Source organism: Tigriopus californicus, chromosome 10, assembly GCF_007210705.1.
Source record: "Tigriopus californicus strain San Diego chromosome 10, Tcal_SD_v2.1, whole genome shotgun sequence".
In the NCBI taxonomy this organism is placed as follows: Eukaryota; Metazoa; Arthropoda; class Copepoda; order Harpacticoida; family Harpacticidae; genus Tigriopus; species Tigriopus californicus.
Window position 1 is genome coordinate 5,767,908 of NC_081449.1, and position 18,246 is coordinate 5,786,153.

At 40.6% G+C, this 18,246-nt stretch overlaps 2 protein-coding genes across 2 annotated transcripts; one reads left to right on the forward strand and one right to left on the reverse strand.

Moving 5' to 3' along the window:
- Nucleotides 1-2,356: 2,356 nt before the first annotated feature.
- On the reverse strand, nucleotides 2,357-3,301 carry LOC131887999 (uncharacterized). Its single transcript, XM_059236754.1, has 2 exons — nucleotides 3,166-3,301; nucleotides 2,357-3,088 (listed from the first exon to the last, which is right to left on the reverse strand). Exon 2 carries the CDS (start codon nucleotides 3,073-3,075, stop codon nucleotides 2,434-2,436), a length of 642 nt encoding a protein of 213 aa, XP_059092737.1. The 5' UTR covers nucleotides 3,076-3,088; nucleotides 3,166-3,301; the 3' UTR covers nucleotides 2,357-2,433.
- A 6,454-nt stretch (nucleotides 3,302-9,755) lies between these two features.
- LOC131888202 (uncharacterized) lies at nucleotides 9,756-12,070 on the forward strand. Its single transcript, XM_059236998.1, has one exon. It carries the CDS (start codon nucleotides 10,093-10,095, stop codon nucleotides 11,599-11,601), a length of 1,509 nt encoding a protein of 502 aa, XP_059092981.1. The 5' UTR covers nucleotides 9,756-10,092; the 3' UTR covers nucleotides 11,602-12,070.
- The last annotated feature ends 6,176 nt before the right edge of the window (nucleotides 12,071-18,246 follow it).

Below are 18,246 nucleotides of genomic sequence, written 5' to 3' on the forward strand. Positions count from 1 at the left end.
GAACACAAGAACGAGGCAGACGAGTTCACGGACTAAATACATACTGTACGTACATGGATGGGTACCGGACTCTCCACAAATTGAGATGAGGATCGAGAGCTCGTTCCATTCTCATTTCGGGGTTCACTTCTAAAAGGGAGGACCTGTCACCGGAGTTGAATTGGTGTCATGGGCATTGACCGAAGTGTGTCATGGTCTCCTCTGCCATAGAGGTCTCGGTGTCTGGATGCTGAAATTAAGATTTTAATCCTGGTGAGGAAATTCTGTAGAAGGGCTTGTTGACAGTTTTGGTAGTTAACAGAGCAAATGGAGAGAGGATTACTTTTTAAATGGCGAGCTCACAGATTTCATGGCATTACCCCGACCATGAACTTGGGTGTGTATAGGTTCGAAGAATGGAACTGGAACTGCTTTCGGAGGGTTCTGTCTACGTCAACATTTCATTGTTATTCGAGATCCCCAAATTCAACCACAGATATTATGCTGCAGAAGCATGGGCACAAAAAGTCTCACTTCCATATTTCAACTCTAATCATGGGAAATGCGCCCGCTTTCAAGTCATCAATAGACCTCGGAGAAGGGAAGGAAAAGGTTGCCAAAACGATAGTGTCATGGCAATTCATTCAATCAAAGAATCAATTAAGGCCAAAAACCCTGTGAGGTACTATCGTTGTTAATTTTCAAGCCACAATGTAAATGGGATCCGCTTAATATAGATTACGAGTGAGTCTCGCGGTAGAAAGACCATTTTGTTCATCAACACAAAAAAAGAGAAAGTTATTTTGAGTTTCTGATCGAATTAAAGGTAGACTTCCAAGCCTTAGTCGATTCGAGATTGGTGGAACGTCACAACCAATCCGTTCATCATTTTTTTTTTTTTTGAAATTTCAAAGATGCTTGGGTGACTTGAAATACTAGCATCAGAAAAAATACATCTCAATTAATGGTTAAATGCCGCGGAACTTGAATGACAAAAAAAATCTGCCCTAAATGACCCTTATACCTGGGTTTTCTTTTAACCCCATGATAAAATATACAAGGGATCAAGAGTCCAATGTTTTTTTCGTCAAAAGCGGTGGCCTTTAATAATTCAAAATTATCACCAAAATTTATAGCCATTTTTAATACTCATAGGTGAGAACTTGATAACAAAATAGTGCCAAAATGTTCACGAAAGTCAAATCAATGAAAGAATCCGTCCCACATTTGTCGAGTTTGAGATTTCATTATTACCTAAGGAAATGATAAGTTTATTCTGATCCAACAAAGGGGCAAAATAGAATTTACTTTACGTGGACAAATATGTAACATTTACTTATTAATGAATGTAGAAAAAAAACATTAATTTTTGCGTTAAAAAATGAAAAGTATGGAATTCATTATTCTTACATTAGACACATGAAACCAATTCTTGATCGTCACTTTTTCTGTCTGCTGAAATTATAACTGTCATGCATTACATATGTTGAAATTTATTTTATAAATTTATATTTCAAACTGAATAATACTTGATCTGTCTTAGTTACGATGATTCAAGGTGAAATATCATCCAGCTCTTTGAAATTCAAATGAATATACATACACGCCATCTATCATACAGAAAACGAAACAAGAATGGCTATCATCCAGTGTTATTCTGAAGCTATTTACAGGATGCCTCCGCTACACGAAATATAGTTTGTATTCTGTACTTCAGAGGGCGCTTTGTGAGTGAGCCTGGTGAGCCTCTACCAAATATAGGGTCGACTGGGCCGATTCCTGTCGTTTTATTGTAATACGCTTGAGTTGCTTTTGGCTAATTCAATCAAAATCTTTTGTTTAAGTAGTGACCCAGGTCACATAATACGCGGAAAAGAAATTGCGTTCATGGCATGTTAAGAGTAGTTTATTTAGTAATCAACCCTACCTCTTCCCCATTTCGTTTGGGCTCTCTGAGTTTGAAATAAGGGCCCCATACCTAAAAAAAAAGTGTACAACATATCCTTGAAATTCGAATTTGAAGTATGAATGCAAAGGTTCCGACGTTAATGGCAGGTATTTTGTGGTTTCTACATTCATTCATTTCTTTGCAAAAACGTGTATTTTGATTCGACAAATGCAAAAACGACGCTGCAAAAATAGAAAGATTCAATTTGCACATTTGCACATTTCAGTTTGCAAAAAGGCATCCTAACATGTTTAGAACTTGTTTACGAGTGCGTTTGATATATACCTAACTAGAATACCTGAATGTTGAAAGTTGTACTAAAGGATTGGTTTTTCAAAATGCTCTTCAACTTTATCCTAAAGAACGCGCACAATTTACTCCAAGCTTATGACACGAATTATATATTTTGTTAAAGTGATCATGCTCTAGTTTTGCCCAATACAGTATTTATTTTGGTAAGTAATGTAATATTCGTACAATGAATTGTTTACCGAAAAGTCTGCGGTTTAGAAGAATCTGTAATAGTCGAATCTTCGCTCTCTTGAATGGACTTTGGTGCGTTCTAGACTTTGTTTGTTCTGCAAGCAAGCCGTGAGGACCAGGATCCAGCTCACAATGGCAAAGACCAAGATCAAGATCAAGTACGTGCCTGAGCAACCGAGTTTGACGATGGCAGAATTCTCGCCTTGGGTGAGTGCCACTTCCCCCAAGATCAGTACGGTCAAGATCATAATCATCATGAGCATGGTCACCAACCATGGGACATAGGACAAATGGTTGCCCCGGACCACACCACCCATCAACAGGATGAAGCTGCTAACAATGAAGTGAAGGCTGAAAATGATGGTGAGCAAGAGGAAGTTGTGGACAAAGCCTCGGAGGTCATCATGGCTCAAATGGAAGTATTTGATCCACAAGGACATGTAGTGGCACATGTAATTGTCGGTTTGCAATTCGTCGGGGTTCTCTTGCGTGCACTCTTCAATGATGTGGTCTACCGTTGAAGCATTGTAGTAAACGAAGACATTGCGGAACAGAAATATCATAGCCAAAGCCTTCCAGAGGGAAACAATGAAAACGGCGAGGTAATGCCAGAGAGTCATGGGTTTGACCTTGGGAGCCCCCATGAGTAGAGGCGTGGCCACCATTTTTCGCCAAGTTCTGCACCCAGAACAAAATAATCAATGGAATAAATGGTTTATTCACAAGCAGTAAATCTCTGGCTAACTTGGTCTTACCTATTTTGATGGCGGACTTGAAGTTGTCCTATTCAAGGCTGCATGCACTTACGATACTGCGAAAGAGACAGAAAGCTTGGCAAGAGCGCAAACTTGGGCTTGCATTCGAGAAACTTTGGACATTTGCCAAGCATCCTATGTTGTCAGGGACAGTGGTAGACTGTGATGTAAATTATTGCTTCAAAGTTTGAAGGTTCTTAAGAGCGCAATTAAATTAAAGGTCTAGTGATATCTACTAGCAGGAATGGATCAAAACCAAGGAATCTGTGAATGTGACTGAGGATTCGCTAATCAATTAGAGTCGCTTTCATAACAAGCGCTAAAGTCATCAGTAATACGAACTCTAGGCGTTCTTTGTGAAAGAGGATTTGAATAGGCAAATTGAAGAATTTTCCAAAGTCACATCTAAGGTGGACATCTTCGGAAGTGGAATTTTATTTTGCGACTATGGTGTGATTAGTTACGGACTTCTAGAGATGTGGACTGCGAACGGAAGCTAATATTTCTCATCTCCTAAACCGTTCATTTGATTCCAAATAAGCACTTCAAACGACCCCAAGATCTCGTTACATAAACCAGCTTGGCCAAGTTTGAACCCAAAACTACCGATATTGTTAGGGAACTCAGGAGATGTGTCCAAAGTTATGAAGTAAATAGAACATAAAATTCGAATTTTCGGCCTGTTCTTGGTCAGCCACATAAGCTTTGGCAATACAACTTTGAAACGAGCCACTTTACAAGTTAATGATATAAAAATGACCCACCTTTAATTGAGGAGAGCTACATTCCTTAGTTTATCACTTTAATTCAAAAAGTGGTTCAGAGTCCCTATGACCAAGAGCAGGCCGATTTGGCGGGATGTTCGTTGTCAACATGGCCAAGCCGACACTTTGCGAGGGCCTGGAGGAGACACCATCATTATGGCTCGGTACCACATTCGATGCAGAGATATTCCAGTTTAATTACCAAACACGTGCGGTGCCCGATTTGAGGGGTTAGATGTGTATTGCATAGATCTGTACTCGAATTCATTGCCTCTTTATCGACAAAATGCATCCTTATAGGAGATTTCAACTACTCCAGTGTGAACTGGAGGAAACTGTCCAGTGCATCCTGGACAGATTCTCAATTTCTTGACCACGTGGAGTTATTTAATGAGTTCTTTTAATTTCTTTAATTAGTCGAAGAGCCAACACATGAAAAGTGAAGCATTCTGAATTTGGCTTTTCAGTATGAACCTAGAGCGGACCGTACTTGATTTTAAGCGACCAAATCCTGATAACGTTTTGCTTTCCCACTTTTGCTATTCCAATGATAATGGAAATACTTTTACGTAGCCCTTGGAAAAATGGAAACTACGAAGCCCTCCGACGTATGATAGGTCAGAGTGACTGGTTGCCTATTCGGACATTTAGGCAAGCGCTGGTACCAGCAAACAAACTTGCATGCCAATGCCAGTGATGCAAAATTGGCGTTTCAAACTGGTTTTATCGAAGCAGACCTTTCGTCATAGAGCAATGCGAAACAAGGGTCAGCTTCTCAAAAACGTGTTTGAAGTCCCAAACTTGCATCACTGACACTGGTACCAGCAAACAAACGAACCTGCCAGAGCTTGCCTAAACCTCCCCATTCGGACATTTAGGCAAGCGCTGGTACCAGCAAACAAACTTGCATGCCAATGCCAGTGATGCAATATTGGCGTTTCAAACTGGTTTTATCGAAGCTGACCTTTCCTCATATAGCAATGCGAAAGAAGGGTCAGCTTCTCAAAAACGTGTTTGAAGCTGTTATGTTTTGCAATTCAATGAGATTTGACGGGGGTTAAAATAGACGTGAATTTTTCACCCAATGAAATTCAGCATTTGGCGTTTGCATAACGTTTTTGAAGTACATATACCTTGGCAGTACAAAGTTTGTGGAAGAGGGAAAATTCCTAACGTTGTGTTTAATCATTAGATTGGCCTTTTACCTGTGAGATTCCATGTTGGGAGATTTTGAGATGGTCAGCAAGGGTCTCAAAAATAGTCTTGAGTATACCTTACTTAATGTAACTAATCTAAAATTGAAAAAGTGAATATATTACCCAGTCGCAATTCAAAGTAAGTGCTCACGAAACCTCATGGGGTATCTCATATACGAATCCTGGTTCTATCCCAGGCTTGCCAAGTCCAAGGTTGTATGTGTGTTTTTCAGAATAACCGTAATTTACACTTTTGTTCATTAAATAGGCAGAGATTTTACAAACTTTATCACGCCTTTGTTGAAAGTGTCAATACTTGGAGTGCATCTCACGTCGAGTGGAAGCTTATTCCATAGGAGAAAGGCTTTGGTCACGAAATCTCTCTTGTTGATTGAGTTGGGGTGAGGGAAACACAAGTAGTTACTCGAGTTACTCCCACACGATCTGGTGGCGACGCCCGACGGTTCCTGGAACAGAAAATGCTCCGAGAGAGACGGGAGGTCGTAGGTCACGGCCTGATGGCACTCACGGAGTATTGAGCCGACCACTAGCTCGTTGATTGATGGGACAGAGCTATCTTGGATGAGGTACCGAATGCTGATCACATCCCTGCCAAAAAGCGCATTGCGTGGTTCAGCGTGACTTGGAGACGTCCCATCAGTTCCGATCGGGGGTCATCCTCTGTCAGCCGTGCCTCCCCATAGAGAGCAAGGCCATAACGTATTCGGGAGACCACCAGTCCATGTACGATTTATGCGGTATTTAAATTACAGCATTAGTTGCTGTTTTAACAGCTTAAATGGGCGAATTTACGGTCATGCCCGGGGGTGAGGTAATAATGAATGTTGGTTGTGATGATGAAGCGGGAATAGCTCTCAATTGGGACACCCATCAATCAGATGGCAGGCCGAGCGAGAGAGCTGCCATCTGACTTCGTAACAAACAAAACAAAACATTCTACGGGATTATTTTGTATTTGTAACAACATTATTGGCGTCCATACATCTGGGAACGTTGCGCTCAAACGCTCCATCCAGAAAGAACATGTTTGTAACATTGTTATTCTCAAACCATAACATTGTTATTATAATGACAATGACTATAAGTCCAATATATTCCATTCTACTTTAAAAATGATGGTTTATGAAAAATGACATCTAACTCTTGTAAACCCTTATTTTTTACCACTAACTTTCCTTTTTTCAACATCTCCTTGTTTACCTAGTGAACAATTTTCTAGATTTTCAGATGACTCATCATTACTTCAAGATAAACAACTTCAACAAATTCAATAAATTCTTTTTCTTTTTCTTTGCTTCATTTTTCCTCTCTCTTTTCTTAAGAATAATATTTTTGGCATCTTTATTAGTTAGTTACACTTCTATTTCTTTGATTATGCTAAATGTTAATGTTACAAAGATTTAATTTCTTTGCAATTTCAGACTCTTTGACACCAATATTAATTTGATTTATAATGAAGTATCACCTTTTTTGATGCATGAATTCACGAATTCTGCCTTTTATTTTTATTTATATGGGATTTTTTTTCTAAATTGCTATAAAATGGAAAACAACTTAAATAACTTGTATCTAATTGACTATATTTGAATAAAAGTTGTATATAAATTGAATTGCCACATACAAGTTGAATATATTTGCATGTAAATAGTTTTTAGTTAAATTTAATTGTTCAAATATGTAAGTGGTACACGTTGTGTAACCCTTGGCTGCACAACCCTACAGGAACTAACTCCGTTGGTACTCGCTGTGCTTGTGCTATTTAGATTTATTCTCAAAATAAGTCAAACGCAATGGTTACAAATATAAATTGGCACTTGAAAAAGAAGAAGCTCACATGTTAAAGGGACCGGTGGCGCCTACAGCGCCGCTTCAGTGCGCTTCGCGCACCTCGCCTCCAATATATCCACCATTAGAAAGTGCTGAACATTAAAAAACAACCCAAAGGCTGATTTAATTTATCGCCTTAATAAAAAAATGACCTTGTAAATGAACTGAAGAAATGAAAGAAAGATTATGAAACTGTTTTTAAAAATATAAAAAAGTTAATAAAACCTTTTATGCAACTCAACTTGCATTTAATTCATCATCAGTTATATCTGCAACCTGCACTGCAGGGGGCTTGGTAATTGGATTTGGACCAACTCTTGCTGTTCCACTTGGTTTTGTCAGTCTGGCAAGTGGTTGCATTAGCATATTCATGGGTATTTTTGATAAAAAAGTTTTAGATAAAATCAAGAAACATTCAAAATAAGTGCATAAGCTACAATGAATAGTGAAAAAATAGGGAAACAAAAATATCACAATGACCAACACATAACAAAAGAGGAGTTTAGTGAAGTTCTGAAGCTACTTGAAAAGTATTTTACATTAAAAGAAGAACTTCGTTCAAAATCACAACTTGTAGGAAACTTGGACACATTGAAAACTGATTTTATTGAGCAAGGGAAAAATTAGCATTTCTTGAGGCTATGTAGCAAAATAAGTTCTAAAACTGGAAGTGATACCTGTCTTTGTCAAGCGAGGGCAGCGGGCCATGCAGATCATTCAAATATCATTTAAAGTTCACATAAAGAAGTTTAAAATGAAAGTTGTCCAATACTTTACGTTTACAAATATTATTTTTGTTATGCTAATTTTCAGCATTGTTGAACAAGCGCAGCACAAGCACAGCGAGCGATGCGACAATGGAGATTTTATAAGTGAAAATAGTGATGGTATTCCAAATTCTTTTTTGCCATGGAACAGGATTCTATGGAACTCACTCAATATTCCCTTATGTCTTATCCTGTTGAATGGATCCAAGTTGAAATTTAAGTTTAAAATTTCATTTGCCAATTTTGGACGATTTTGCTCATGGAACTGGACATTTGCAGATAAAATTCTATTTCTACACCTAAGGTAATAAATACAGCTGGCTTCGCCCACCGTGCGAGCACTTTTTGGAAGGTTTGACATATTTTTGAATAACAGTTCAGCAATTAAGTTATTGTTTTTTCGTAACCCGCTTGCTGCCCAGGCTGCGCCGGTTCCAGAAGTTTCTTTTAACATATATCATATGGGGTAATGTCTTGATTCCTACATTGAATCTAAAAGCAAGCCACAGAGAGCAAGCATAAAGTACACAAAGGCTATATTTTACATTTTGATGTTGTCTTACATTATACCAATCTATTCGTTTTTCCAAACATTTAGGAGGTAGTATTTCATAAGATTCAAAACATTTATTGTTATTTACAATTACCCAATGTGTACTAGGATCAGTAAATTCCTCCAAGTTCAAGATAGAATACCTTCCTTTAGGTAACTTTGCATCTGTCATAAAGCATCCTTTTTCATTTTGTAAAATGCTTAAAATGTCATGATTAGACAAACCTAGCTTTAATTTCTCCTGGGTAAAACGTACCTTTTACATTTTTTCTGTGTAAATAAGCACCCTTTCTTGTGCTGTCTTGAAGCAAACTTTTTGCCTCTTAATTGTGCCGTTCGGCTTCAAATTCTATTTTGTCGTTATGTTTTTTATCATTCACTACTTTTGCAATTCCACTAGCTGCCCCAGCCATACTTGCAGCAATACCAATGCCTGCAAACAGAGTAGGTATTGTTATAATAAATCCTCCACTTTTCTCTAGTTGTGTTTTTGATATTTTTAGATCTTTTGATATTCCAGCAGGCTTTGTATTGTTTAACTGGTGTACTTGTATTTGTGTTAAAAGTAAATGATGGTTGGCTTTATTTGAAGGATCCATTCTTACTATGCGTGGTTCTTTAAATTATGATTTTCTCAGTTGTGACTTTCTGAAATTAAAAAAACTCGGTTTTGAGTTTCCACATTGTGTTTTTCTCGATTAACCTCGTTAGAAGGTGCCAAAGATGGATCACTTAAGCATACTGGATAATTATTTTTTAGAACGTTTTGTACCGGGCCCTAATCATGACCATTCGCACTTTCCTTTACTTACATGGCAATGGTGATGATGCACATTTCAAAGGTACCCTTTGGTCCAACTACAAGTCTTTTAACTCGAATTCGCGAAGTGCATGAAAAGGCAGTCAAAGCCAATTTTGTTGTCAAGATTTCAGCAATGCACCAATTGACATTTGCTAAAGATCGTGAGAGAAGGTGAAAGAATAAATGCTAGTCCATTTGGCCATTGAAATTGATCAAAAATATTGTTTCCGGTAACGCCAAGGTCGATTAAACACCACCTTTTTGAAATATCAAGTACCGCGCAAAATCATCTTCAACCCATTCGTTAGCTCAATCCTACCACATCCGAGGCGAAATCTCCAACCATCAGAAGGCGAAACCTATTAAAGGAAGTCCTAAGTACGCACACACACACGCACGCACACTCCAAAGCATCTTGCATGTAAGTACTAGTACGTACATGTGTCGAGTGATGCACTTCAATTGCTCAGGAATGACTGACTTCACGGCCGATGACCAAAGCGAACCATTTTCGCCACATCAGTTGCGTTTCGCTCTTTCGCCTTGGTCTCGGGACCAAGTCGAGTAATTAGCAATTACCACTACAAGCATCCCAATGTCGTTCACTACATCTGTATCTTAAACATATAATTATAAATCAGGCTTACTATTCCCTAGTTTTCATAGTCGTCATAGAAAGTTCAATGTTGTAACGAGTCATCGGTGGTAACTGTCAATGGTGGGGGAAATTCCTGGAGTGTCCTCGATGGATTTGATAGTGTCACGCAATTTCGCCATCGTCGAGTGTGGATGTAGACCCCTCGTTTTCGCTCAGGTGTGCCGGTAACACGGTAGCCAGGATTGGAAAACCAGGGGTACAGGGAGCCCTCGTTTTTCTAGCTTTGCCTCGTTCACAACCTCACGATGAGACGATCAGTTTCAAGTGTCTATCGAAGGATTCAACAAAGTGAGAGTGGTTGAAATAGGGGTGTCAGCAGCTGGACTTTTGAGAACTGAAATGAAGCACGAAGAACAACGAGATGATGAGACCAAGATGAAGAGCGAAGAACCACCACAACCGTCGCCACCACTACCATTATTATCATCATCATCGTCCTCGCCGCAACCACCAACGAGAGCGCAGCCATCAAACTTGGAAGCAATCACGGTCTGGCCAAGAGATTTCACTCTGCTCAAGGCTCACTCCAAACAGATTGCGTCCAAGTGGTGGAAGGCTCGAAAGTGTGGTTCATGCTCATGGAGGTGGTGTAATAAGTCAACCAAAGAATCTATTTGGGGTGAACAACAAAATGACCGTGACATGAAGTTCCAAAACCAACGAAAGATGATCAAGTACGCCTGGCTATTGGTCGTGTTCTTCTTGCTCCTGATCGTGTTGAAGGAATACTTTGTGCTCCAGCCCCTTCCAAGCCATGGATCATCCAATTTTCAGGATGGAAAGAGAACCATTATTGTCATCGAGGAGCCTTCCACCAACAAGTTCCAAGGGGATCAAGTGGATTACTCTCTCTATCCGAAAGCCAGAGTGGCTGCTTTGGTCAAAGAGGAGTCTGAGGAAGTCCAACCATCCCAGAGTGACTCGATTTCAGTGGACAATGTGCCCGTTCCCTCGGATTACCGCTATGATCCAGCCGAAGCCTTCGAAAGGAGACGGAACATAATGAACTACGTTTGCGATCAATACAGCGACCCTCTTCAACCGGAATTCATCGTGGTCCAAAATTTTACTCATCTGGAGGACCGACGGAGTTTCCTTTTGAATCATGGACTGAGCTATTGCTTGAACGATTTTAGTGCCTCGGATCTCTTGGGAAGCTTGTTCCTTCAGATTGTAGAGGAAAAGGCCGATTCCGAGACGAATACTATGGATCCATGCTCGAAACAAGAATTTGATGAGGCTGTGGGCAACAACTATGTGTCCAATAAGAAAAATGGCTACTCCGATTCGACTTGGAGTACTCCATGTAATTTACTTTACGCCATGGACCAACTTCCGTTCAAGGTCGTGGCCGTTCAGCACCCTTTAGAGAAGCTAGTGTTTGTCTTCAATGACATTGTCAAGAAACAAGGAGAGACTTTCGAGGAGTTAACCCGTCAGATTCAGGATCGATATGGACTTGAACTCACCTTCAAGACGTTCATGGTTTACTTAATCAAGGGCAGTCTGGACTTTGGCGATGCTGTCGTGTATCCCGAGGAGTTCATGCCATACTGGAGTGTTTGTAATACGTGCGCCCATCCTTATCGACCCAGTATCATTTTGAAGTATGAACACTTGGGTAATGATCTTTTGGAAATGTTTCGGATCCTGGGTTTCAGCGAGTATGTGAAGGACATGCCCAATGGTCTCAGCACAACGAACACTGAAGAAGTCTCCGATGAGGCCATGAAATACTACAAACAGTTGCCAAAGAGCCTTATTTCCGACATCTATCAACTCTACCGTGCAGATCATGAGATCTTTGGCTACGATCCCAGGCCTTATGTGGATCTGGGATATGAATAGGTCCTGCCATTGACAGTCTTTCAAGCCTCAATTGAAGGACAACATTTCAAATCATCTGACGGTTTGGGAGACGCCAAATATATACGCCTCTAATCAGAAATGCACTTCTTTTCACCACCGAGATTCGCCTTGAGAGGCGTTCGTTAACTAAGCTTTTGATTTAAGTGATCATTTTGATGTGGAACAAATGTCAAGCTGAAACAAGGTCTTTCATTGCGACATTGGAAAACCCACGAGAAGTAAAAGAAAATCGCGAAGTTGTTAGTAACTTCATATTCAGCGACCTTGAAGCAATTTCATAATGAGCTTTAACCAATAATCTGGACAATTGAAATATATTCTATAAGTGCGAAATTGCTTGACCTTTTTATCGCTTTGACAATGGTCACCAGAATGTCTGAATCAGTCAATTTCCAACCTGAGGTGTGAGTCTGATTGTCCTATATCAAACTTATGCAAATAAACATAATGAAGGCATATTTATTTCCATTTTTTTGCTGACTACCTTACCGCTACTGGGAATGGATATCCCAGCAATTCAAGATGGAGATCAGTCTTCATTTTACTTAACTTTATATTCATATCATATTTGATTGGCCAACGAATTAGAATCCTCCTCAGCAATACCAAACACTATAAAAGCAAAGCGTGTTGTAATATAGACGTACCAATTACAAAGGAAACCGACAATATGCAGACTCAAAGTAGTTCAGCATCTACTGCACTTTGAAATGCTGAAAGATCCTGCAAGAGATCAGTATGGCATTTTTTAATAAATAGGAACCTATTTTGTTCGTTATCACATCCATTGTTTGAAATATTAATGTAAAAAATGGCAATTGACGCAACAGGTTCAAAACTGCAGGAGGATCATGCGGGAAATGTAAATGCAATTTCTAAACATGGGCTCTTCATTCTAAAATGCGTCAGAGTAGCAAATTTGACTGTGATTGAAACACCTTTATGAAAGAAAATAAAATCAACTGGAGGTGAAACAGCTTTGAGTCGTGGTGTATGCTTGATTTTTTTATTTTGAACTTTTGATGACACATCTCCGCCCTCAGTTCATGAGGCACACTGTTCCAGGTCCGAACACCTCGGGGAATGAAGCACCACTTCAGATTTCTGCGTGGACCAGGGAGAACGAGGTCTAATTTGCCTGCAGAACGGGTTCCCCTTTAGTGCTGCACGAGTGTTGCACAAAGCAAAGGCGTTCAGAAATTCCAGGCATATCACCCAAAATTGCGTTCCGAGTCTCCGCCAGGGTACATTGAGCGGCCAATTGATTGGCTGAGGGGGTCTTTGTTGTCCTGATCAGGCTATCGATTGACACACGGTCGGATATCGTGGCACCTACAAAAAAGCGCATGGCCCGGTTCAAAACCACTTGAAGACGATCAGTGTCCCGTCCCCGAGGTTCACTATTGTCGAGACGGACTTCATCGTACACGGCGAGGCAACAGCGCAACTTTGATAGAGCCAGACCATGAACCACAGGTAGAAGTGTATTTCTTGGAATGGTTACCGAATATACTAGACTGAAAGGTCATACACAAATAGGTTTGTTGATTATGTTCGCCGACACCATTTTCTGAGTGAGAGCCCATTCGATCAAATATTGCATATCTATTGTATATTGTATCGGTCACTCAAATACATAGTGTGTACGATAGCGTATAGGCTGAAGGGAGGGAAAAAAATAAATCACATTTTCTATTTATTATAAGATGTGGCTGAACACTCGACTTGTGCAGAGTTTGCATCGTGATGCTATTTAAACGTGCGATATAACAACCACACATTTGAAAAGCTTTACCCACCTTCAACCGGATATGCTCATCGAACTTTCCATTATTTTGGAGGACTACACCTAAATCTTTCATAGATGAGACCTGCTCAATATCTTTACCTCCATTATCTACGAGTGGAGTATTCAAAGGAGTTGACCCGAAGGTCATTGAGCGGAATTTCATTCCGTTCAGGGCCATATTACTCTTAGTAACCAAGAATAGATTATTTCTAGGTCCTTTGCAAGGCTAGTGCAATCTTGGCCATTCCTAACAGAAACAAACTTTGTATCATCAGCATAAGAAGAGAGACTGGCCGTAATGCGAAGCTTTTGAAGCGGGGCAACGAATATTATAAAAAGGAGGGGCCCTAAGACGGAGCCTTGGGGAGCTCCTGACTTGACATCATGTATGTCATTAAGGGATCCCTCGACCTTAACAATTTGCTACCTATCCTGGATGAAGCTTCTCATCCAATTGAGAACCTTGCCTTGGATCCCAATGTCACGAAGTCTGTTCGACAAAAGGCCATGATCTCCTTTATCAAAGGCCTTGGTAAAATCAAGATAGACAGCATCAACTGACTCGTGTTTTTCCAGTCCCTCAATGACCTGCTCTAAATGCTCAATCAGTTTGGTAACCCTGCTAAAATGTGCTCGGAACCCGTGCTGGTTAGGAGGAAGGACTTCATGGATATCAAGCAATTCAACAAGTTTGGACTTCATGATCTTCTCAAACACCTTTGCAATATTCGAATTGAGAGAAATCGGCCTATAGTCACTGGGAAGCGACTTAACTCCCCGTTTAAAAATTGGACAACGTGAGCTAGCTTCAGAGAAGAGGGAAACTTGCCCTGATCAAGATACAACGTATCAAGCACGAGAAAACAGGAGCAAGAACCGTAAAAAAACTCGTTACTGCTAAGCGGCTTGGTCACAAATGAGAGAAAAAGGAAGGATATACAAAGTGCATGAGTTCTTCCTGCGCCTACCACATCTTTAAAGGAGGGAACGGTTCTCTTGAGACGAGGAAACAGGGGAAGAGAGTTCCACGGATCCACAGTTCTTACAAAAAACGAATATGACAGGGATGTAAGATTTGCAAACGGTTATCAACCTCATTATCCATAACACTCCTGGTTATCCTCTCAGATACGTCACACGCCATACGAATTGGACCCTCGGTGGAATGCAGATTTCTGACTAAGATGTCGCGGTTGAATATTTTGAAGAAGGTCACCAGGTCACTATCACCCCGCCTCTGCTCCAACGATCTTTGGTAAACAGGCGTGTTCTCTCCTACGAATGAAACTGTTGGATTCCCTAAATTTTGCCCAAAGTCTGTCACGTTTGCAGATTTGAGACAAAAGGTGCTTTGACAACCAAGGTGACCTATGATTGATTTTCCTTGGTCTCAGTGGAACAAGTGATGCAGAACCCTGGTGAATAATGCATTTAAAAATATCTCAGGCCCCAACAGTCGAAGGCGACAGCGAACCCAACGAGGCACACATGCCATGGAAGAACCGGACGGCAATGAAGGCCTCAATAGTCAGCATCAGGGCACTTAGGCAGCCGAAAAAGGCCACTCCGAATATAATCGGAATGAGGGTCATTCGACGACCTACAATGTCCGCCGCATAGCCTGTTCCAAATACGCCAATCACGAGACCAAAAAAGAACACGCCTTGGGCGAGATTCTTGTATGACCTCCAATCACACACGAATGTTGAATGAGTGTGTTGGAAAATGTAGATCGATCAAAGTCCAAAGCCTCACAAGCCACTGTCGCATTGTCCTCGTTGTCCTCGGCAAATGAAAATTGCTCTGTGGCATTCTTGATATTGCATTAATCGTAGACGTAATTGCCACCTTCGAAAATGACGGGACTGCTGATGTTCCTCCACTCCTCGGTGGAACCAGGGAATGAATCGGGTCGGCTGCACCAGAAATCTGTGGACGCACAAAGTGATGCTCAAACTAGGAAAGGCTGTTGGTAGGGTAATGATACACAAGAAACTGAACCATTTCAACTGCCATGTGCCATTGTCGCCCACGGCTTGGATAATCTGATCCTCGGCCTCAATCGGCAGAGCTGAATTTTTTCTTATGCCTTCTAACTCGGAGGACGATGTTCCGGCCATAGTTATTTGTTTTTGAATTATAGTTTCCTGTAAATGTATGAGAAATGAGAGACATTATACCTCATCACCTTCAAGGAAAAATCTTACAGTATTACTGCCAGTTTCTCTTCACAGTGGTAAAAATATCCCTTAAAGTTTTGATGGAAATTAGGGAACAATTTTGATTTTATTGCTTTATGGAATTCTAGCCCTCATAAAAAACAATGAAATCAAAAATGCTCCCTATGACTAAAGCTCGGAAAAGTAACTTGTTTTGCCGTCGAGTACCAAACCTAGAGATTAGAATGCAAGCATTTGTCTGAACACAAGCCAAAGTAAAGAGTTCCTACCATAAAGAAAACTAGTTTTGACAACCAACTAAAATCTACCCTCAACGGCAAAGCAATTTACATTTCCGACCTTTACCTATGACTTTTTGAGGTAGAAAAATAGAAAAATGCCAAAAAGTCCACATCTCTTCTTTCTCTGGCTCCTTCGCTGTTTAACTTGTTTCCCTCTAATATTCGTAGGGAATACGTAGGCCTTACTGATCCGGAAGCATCTTTCAAGTCAAACTTTGGAGAATTTTTTAGATAGCATTCCAGATAAACCCTACATTCAAGGACTAACTCGATCTGCCAACTAAATTTTTTTGCCAGACCAAATTTCATATAAAGGTGAAAAGGTAATAAATTGACGAATTGGAACCTTTCATTTTATTAGTACTGGGGATTACTGTACATTCGTTGACGCGGTTGGAAAAGCCCTTGCAAACCCAAACCAAAAAAGAAATTGAATCTGCTTAGTTTCTAATCAGCTAAAGCGTCGAGTACAAATTATAAAGTGGCTTAATTTGTCTTCTTTTCACTACGGCACACTTTGTCACCGTCTGGTTAAAGCACATTTCTTCACGGTTTTGAATATACGGCTAAATTCTGAAGAAGCTGATAGTTTACGTGTGTTATTCTTAGCCACGATGTTTGTGCATGGATAGTTTGATTAGCACTGAAAGCAACTGGAAAAAGGACCAATGTCTACCACTAGACTGAACGCTTGCCTTCCCTCGGATTGATGGACTATCCATTATTGGTATCTTTGACAAAGAAATCAGAATAACCTCGGTCATGACTGTGCATGAGCGAAACAAACAGGTAAATTCACCATGGTCGATTTTACCACTGCATTACATAATTCAGGTAGGCCCAGATCGCGATAGCGTCTACCTGTTTCTTTTTCCGTGTATGCCTTGTTGGTTAGTCTGCTTGGAGTTTGCTCGTTGTCACCATTGTGCTTCTTCTGGTTAACCAAGCCGTCCTTACAAAAGTGCGCAACCTAATGATGGCACCCCTAGCTTGGACGTTCTAAACCATGCTGGCAATTCATAGAAACTTTACAGAGGTAGCCCTGGATTGTACATCACACGCATGGGTAGAGTTCGTGTCGTCCGTTTTTTATGATGTTTAGAATTTGCCTCTAGTTAGGTAATGGATGGTCCAGGGAACCGATTGGGTTGGTCCTTTGATGTTCTTGGAGTGTGACGGAAATAAGGGAGGTTACATTGCTGGCCCATGATTTCACGATGCAACGCATCAAGTGCGAAAAAAACAGGAGCAAGAACCTGTGAGTATCTCATCAGGAACTGAGATGTCACACCATCAGGACCAGGACAGCGTGAAAGCCTCAAGTCCTTGATGGCCTCTAAAGCATCTTGATTGATGGCTACAAGATCATCCAACAATTCAACTTGACCAACCCCGCAAATTTCAGCAGTCTCATAAGTAGAGCAATAAGCTACTGCTCGTAAATTCTGTTGGTTTGAAAACAGCCAAGAGAACTGATCTCCTAACATAATCTCTTCTTTGACCTCAAAAGGTCCTACTGGGTGCTTCAATTTCTTCTTAGAGTTTGCGCAAGACAAAAGTGATTTCGGATTCGACCTGACCTCCTGCGCCACTCTACTCTCTTTTTCAATTGATTATTCTCAATGGAAGCCTTAATACTCCCTTGAATCAAATCCAACTTTCCTTGAAGACTAGCCACATCAACTACTGGATACAAATTTCAAGATGCTTTAGAGGCCTTCAGGGACTTGAAGCTTTCGAGTTCTCCTGGTCCTGATGGAGTGACATCTCAGTTTCTGATGAGATGCTCACTGGTTCTTGCTCCTGTTTTCTCATACTTATGCGTTGCATCTTGGATCAGGGCAAGTTTCCCTATTCACTAAAGTTAGCTCACGTTGTTCCAATTTTCAAAGGGGAAGATAAGTCACTCCCCAGTAACTATAGGCCGATTTCTCTCACTTCGAATATTGCGAAGGTGTTTGAGCAGATCATGAAGTTCAAACTTGTTGAATTTTTTGATATCCATGAAGTCCTTCCTCCCAGCCAGCATGGGTTCGAAGCACATTTTAGCACGGTTACCCAACTGATTGAACATATTGAGCGGGTTATTGAGGGACTAGAGAGCCATGAATCAGTTGATGTAGTTCATCTCGACTTTGCCAAGGCCTTTGACAAGGTAGATCATGGTGTTTTAGTTAACAGGCTCCATGAGATTGGGATCCAAGGCAGGGTTCTCAATTGGCTAAAAAGTTTCATTTCTGGTAGGAAGCAATTGGTTAAGGTTGAGGGATCCCTTAGTGACATACATGATGTCAAGTCAGGTGTTCCCCAGGGTTCGATCTTAGGGCCCCTCTTGTTTATAATATTCGTTGCCCCGCTTCAAAAGCTTAGTATC

What these genes read in the sequence shown, in the direction of transcription:
- LOC131887999 (XM_059236754.1), bottom strand. Translation starts at nt 3,075, where the DNA reads ATGGTGGCCACGCCTCTACTCATGGGGGCTCCCAAGGTCAAACCCATG.
- LOC131888202 (XM_059236998.1), top strand. Translation starts at nt 10,093, where the DNA reads ATGAAGCACGAAGAACAACGAGATGATGAGACCAAGATGAAGAGCGAA.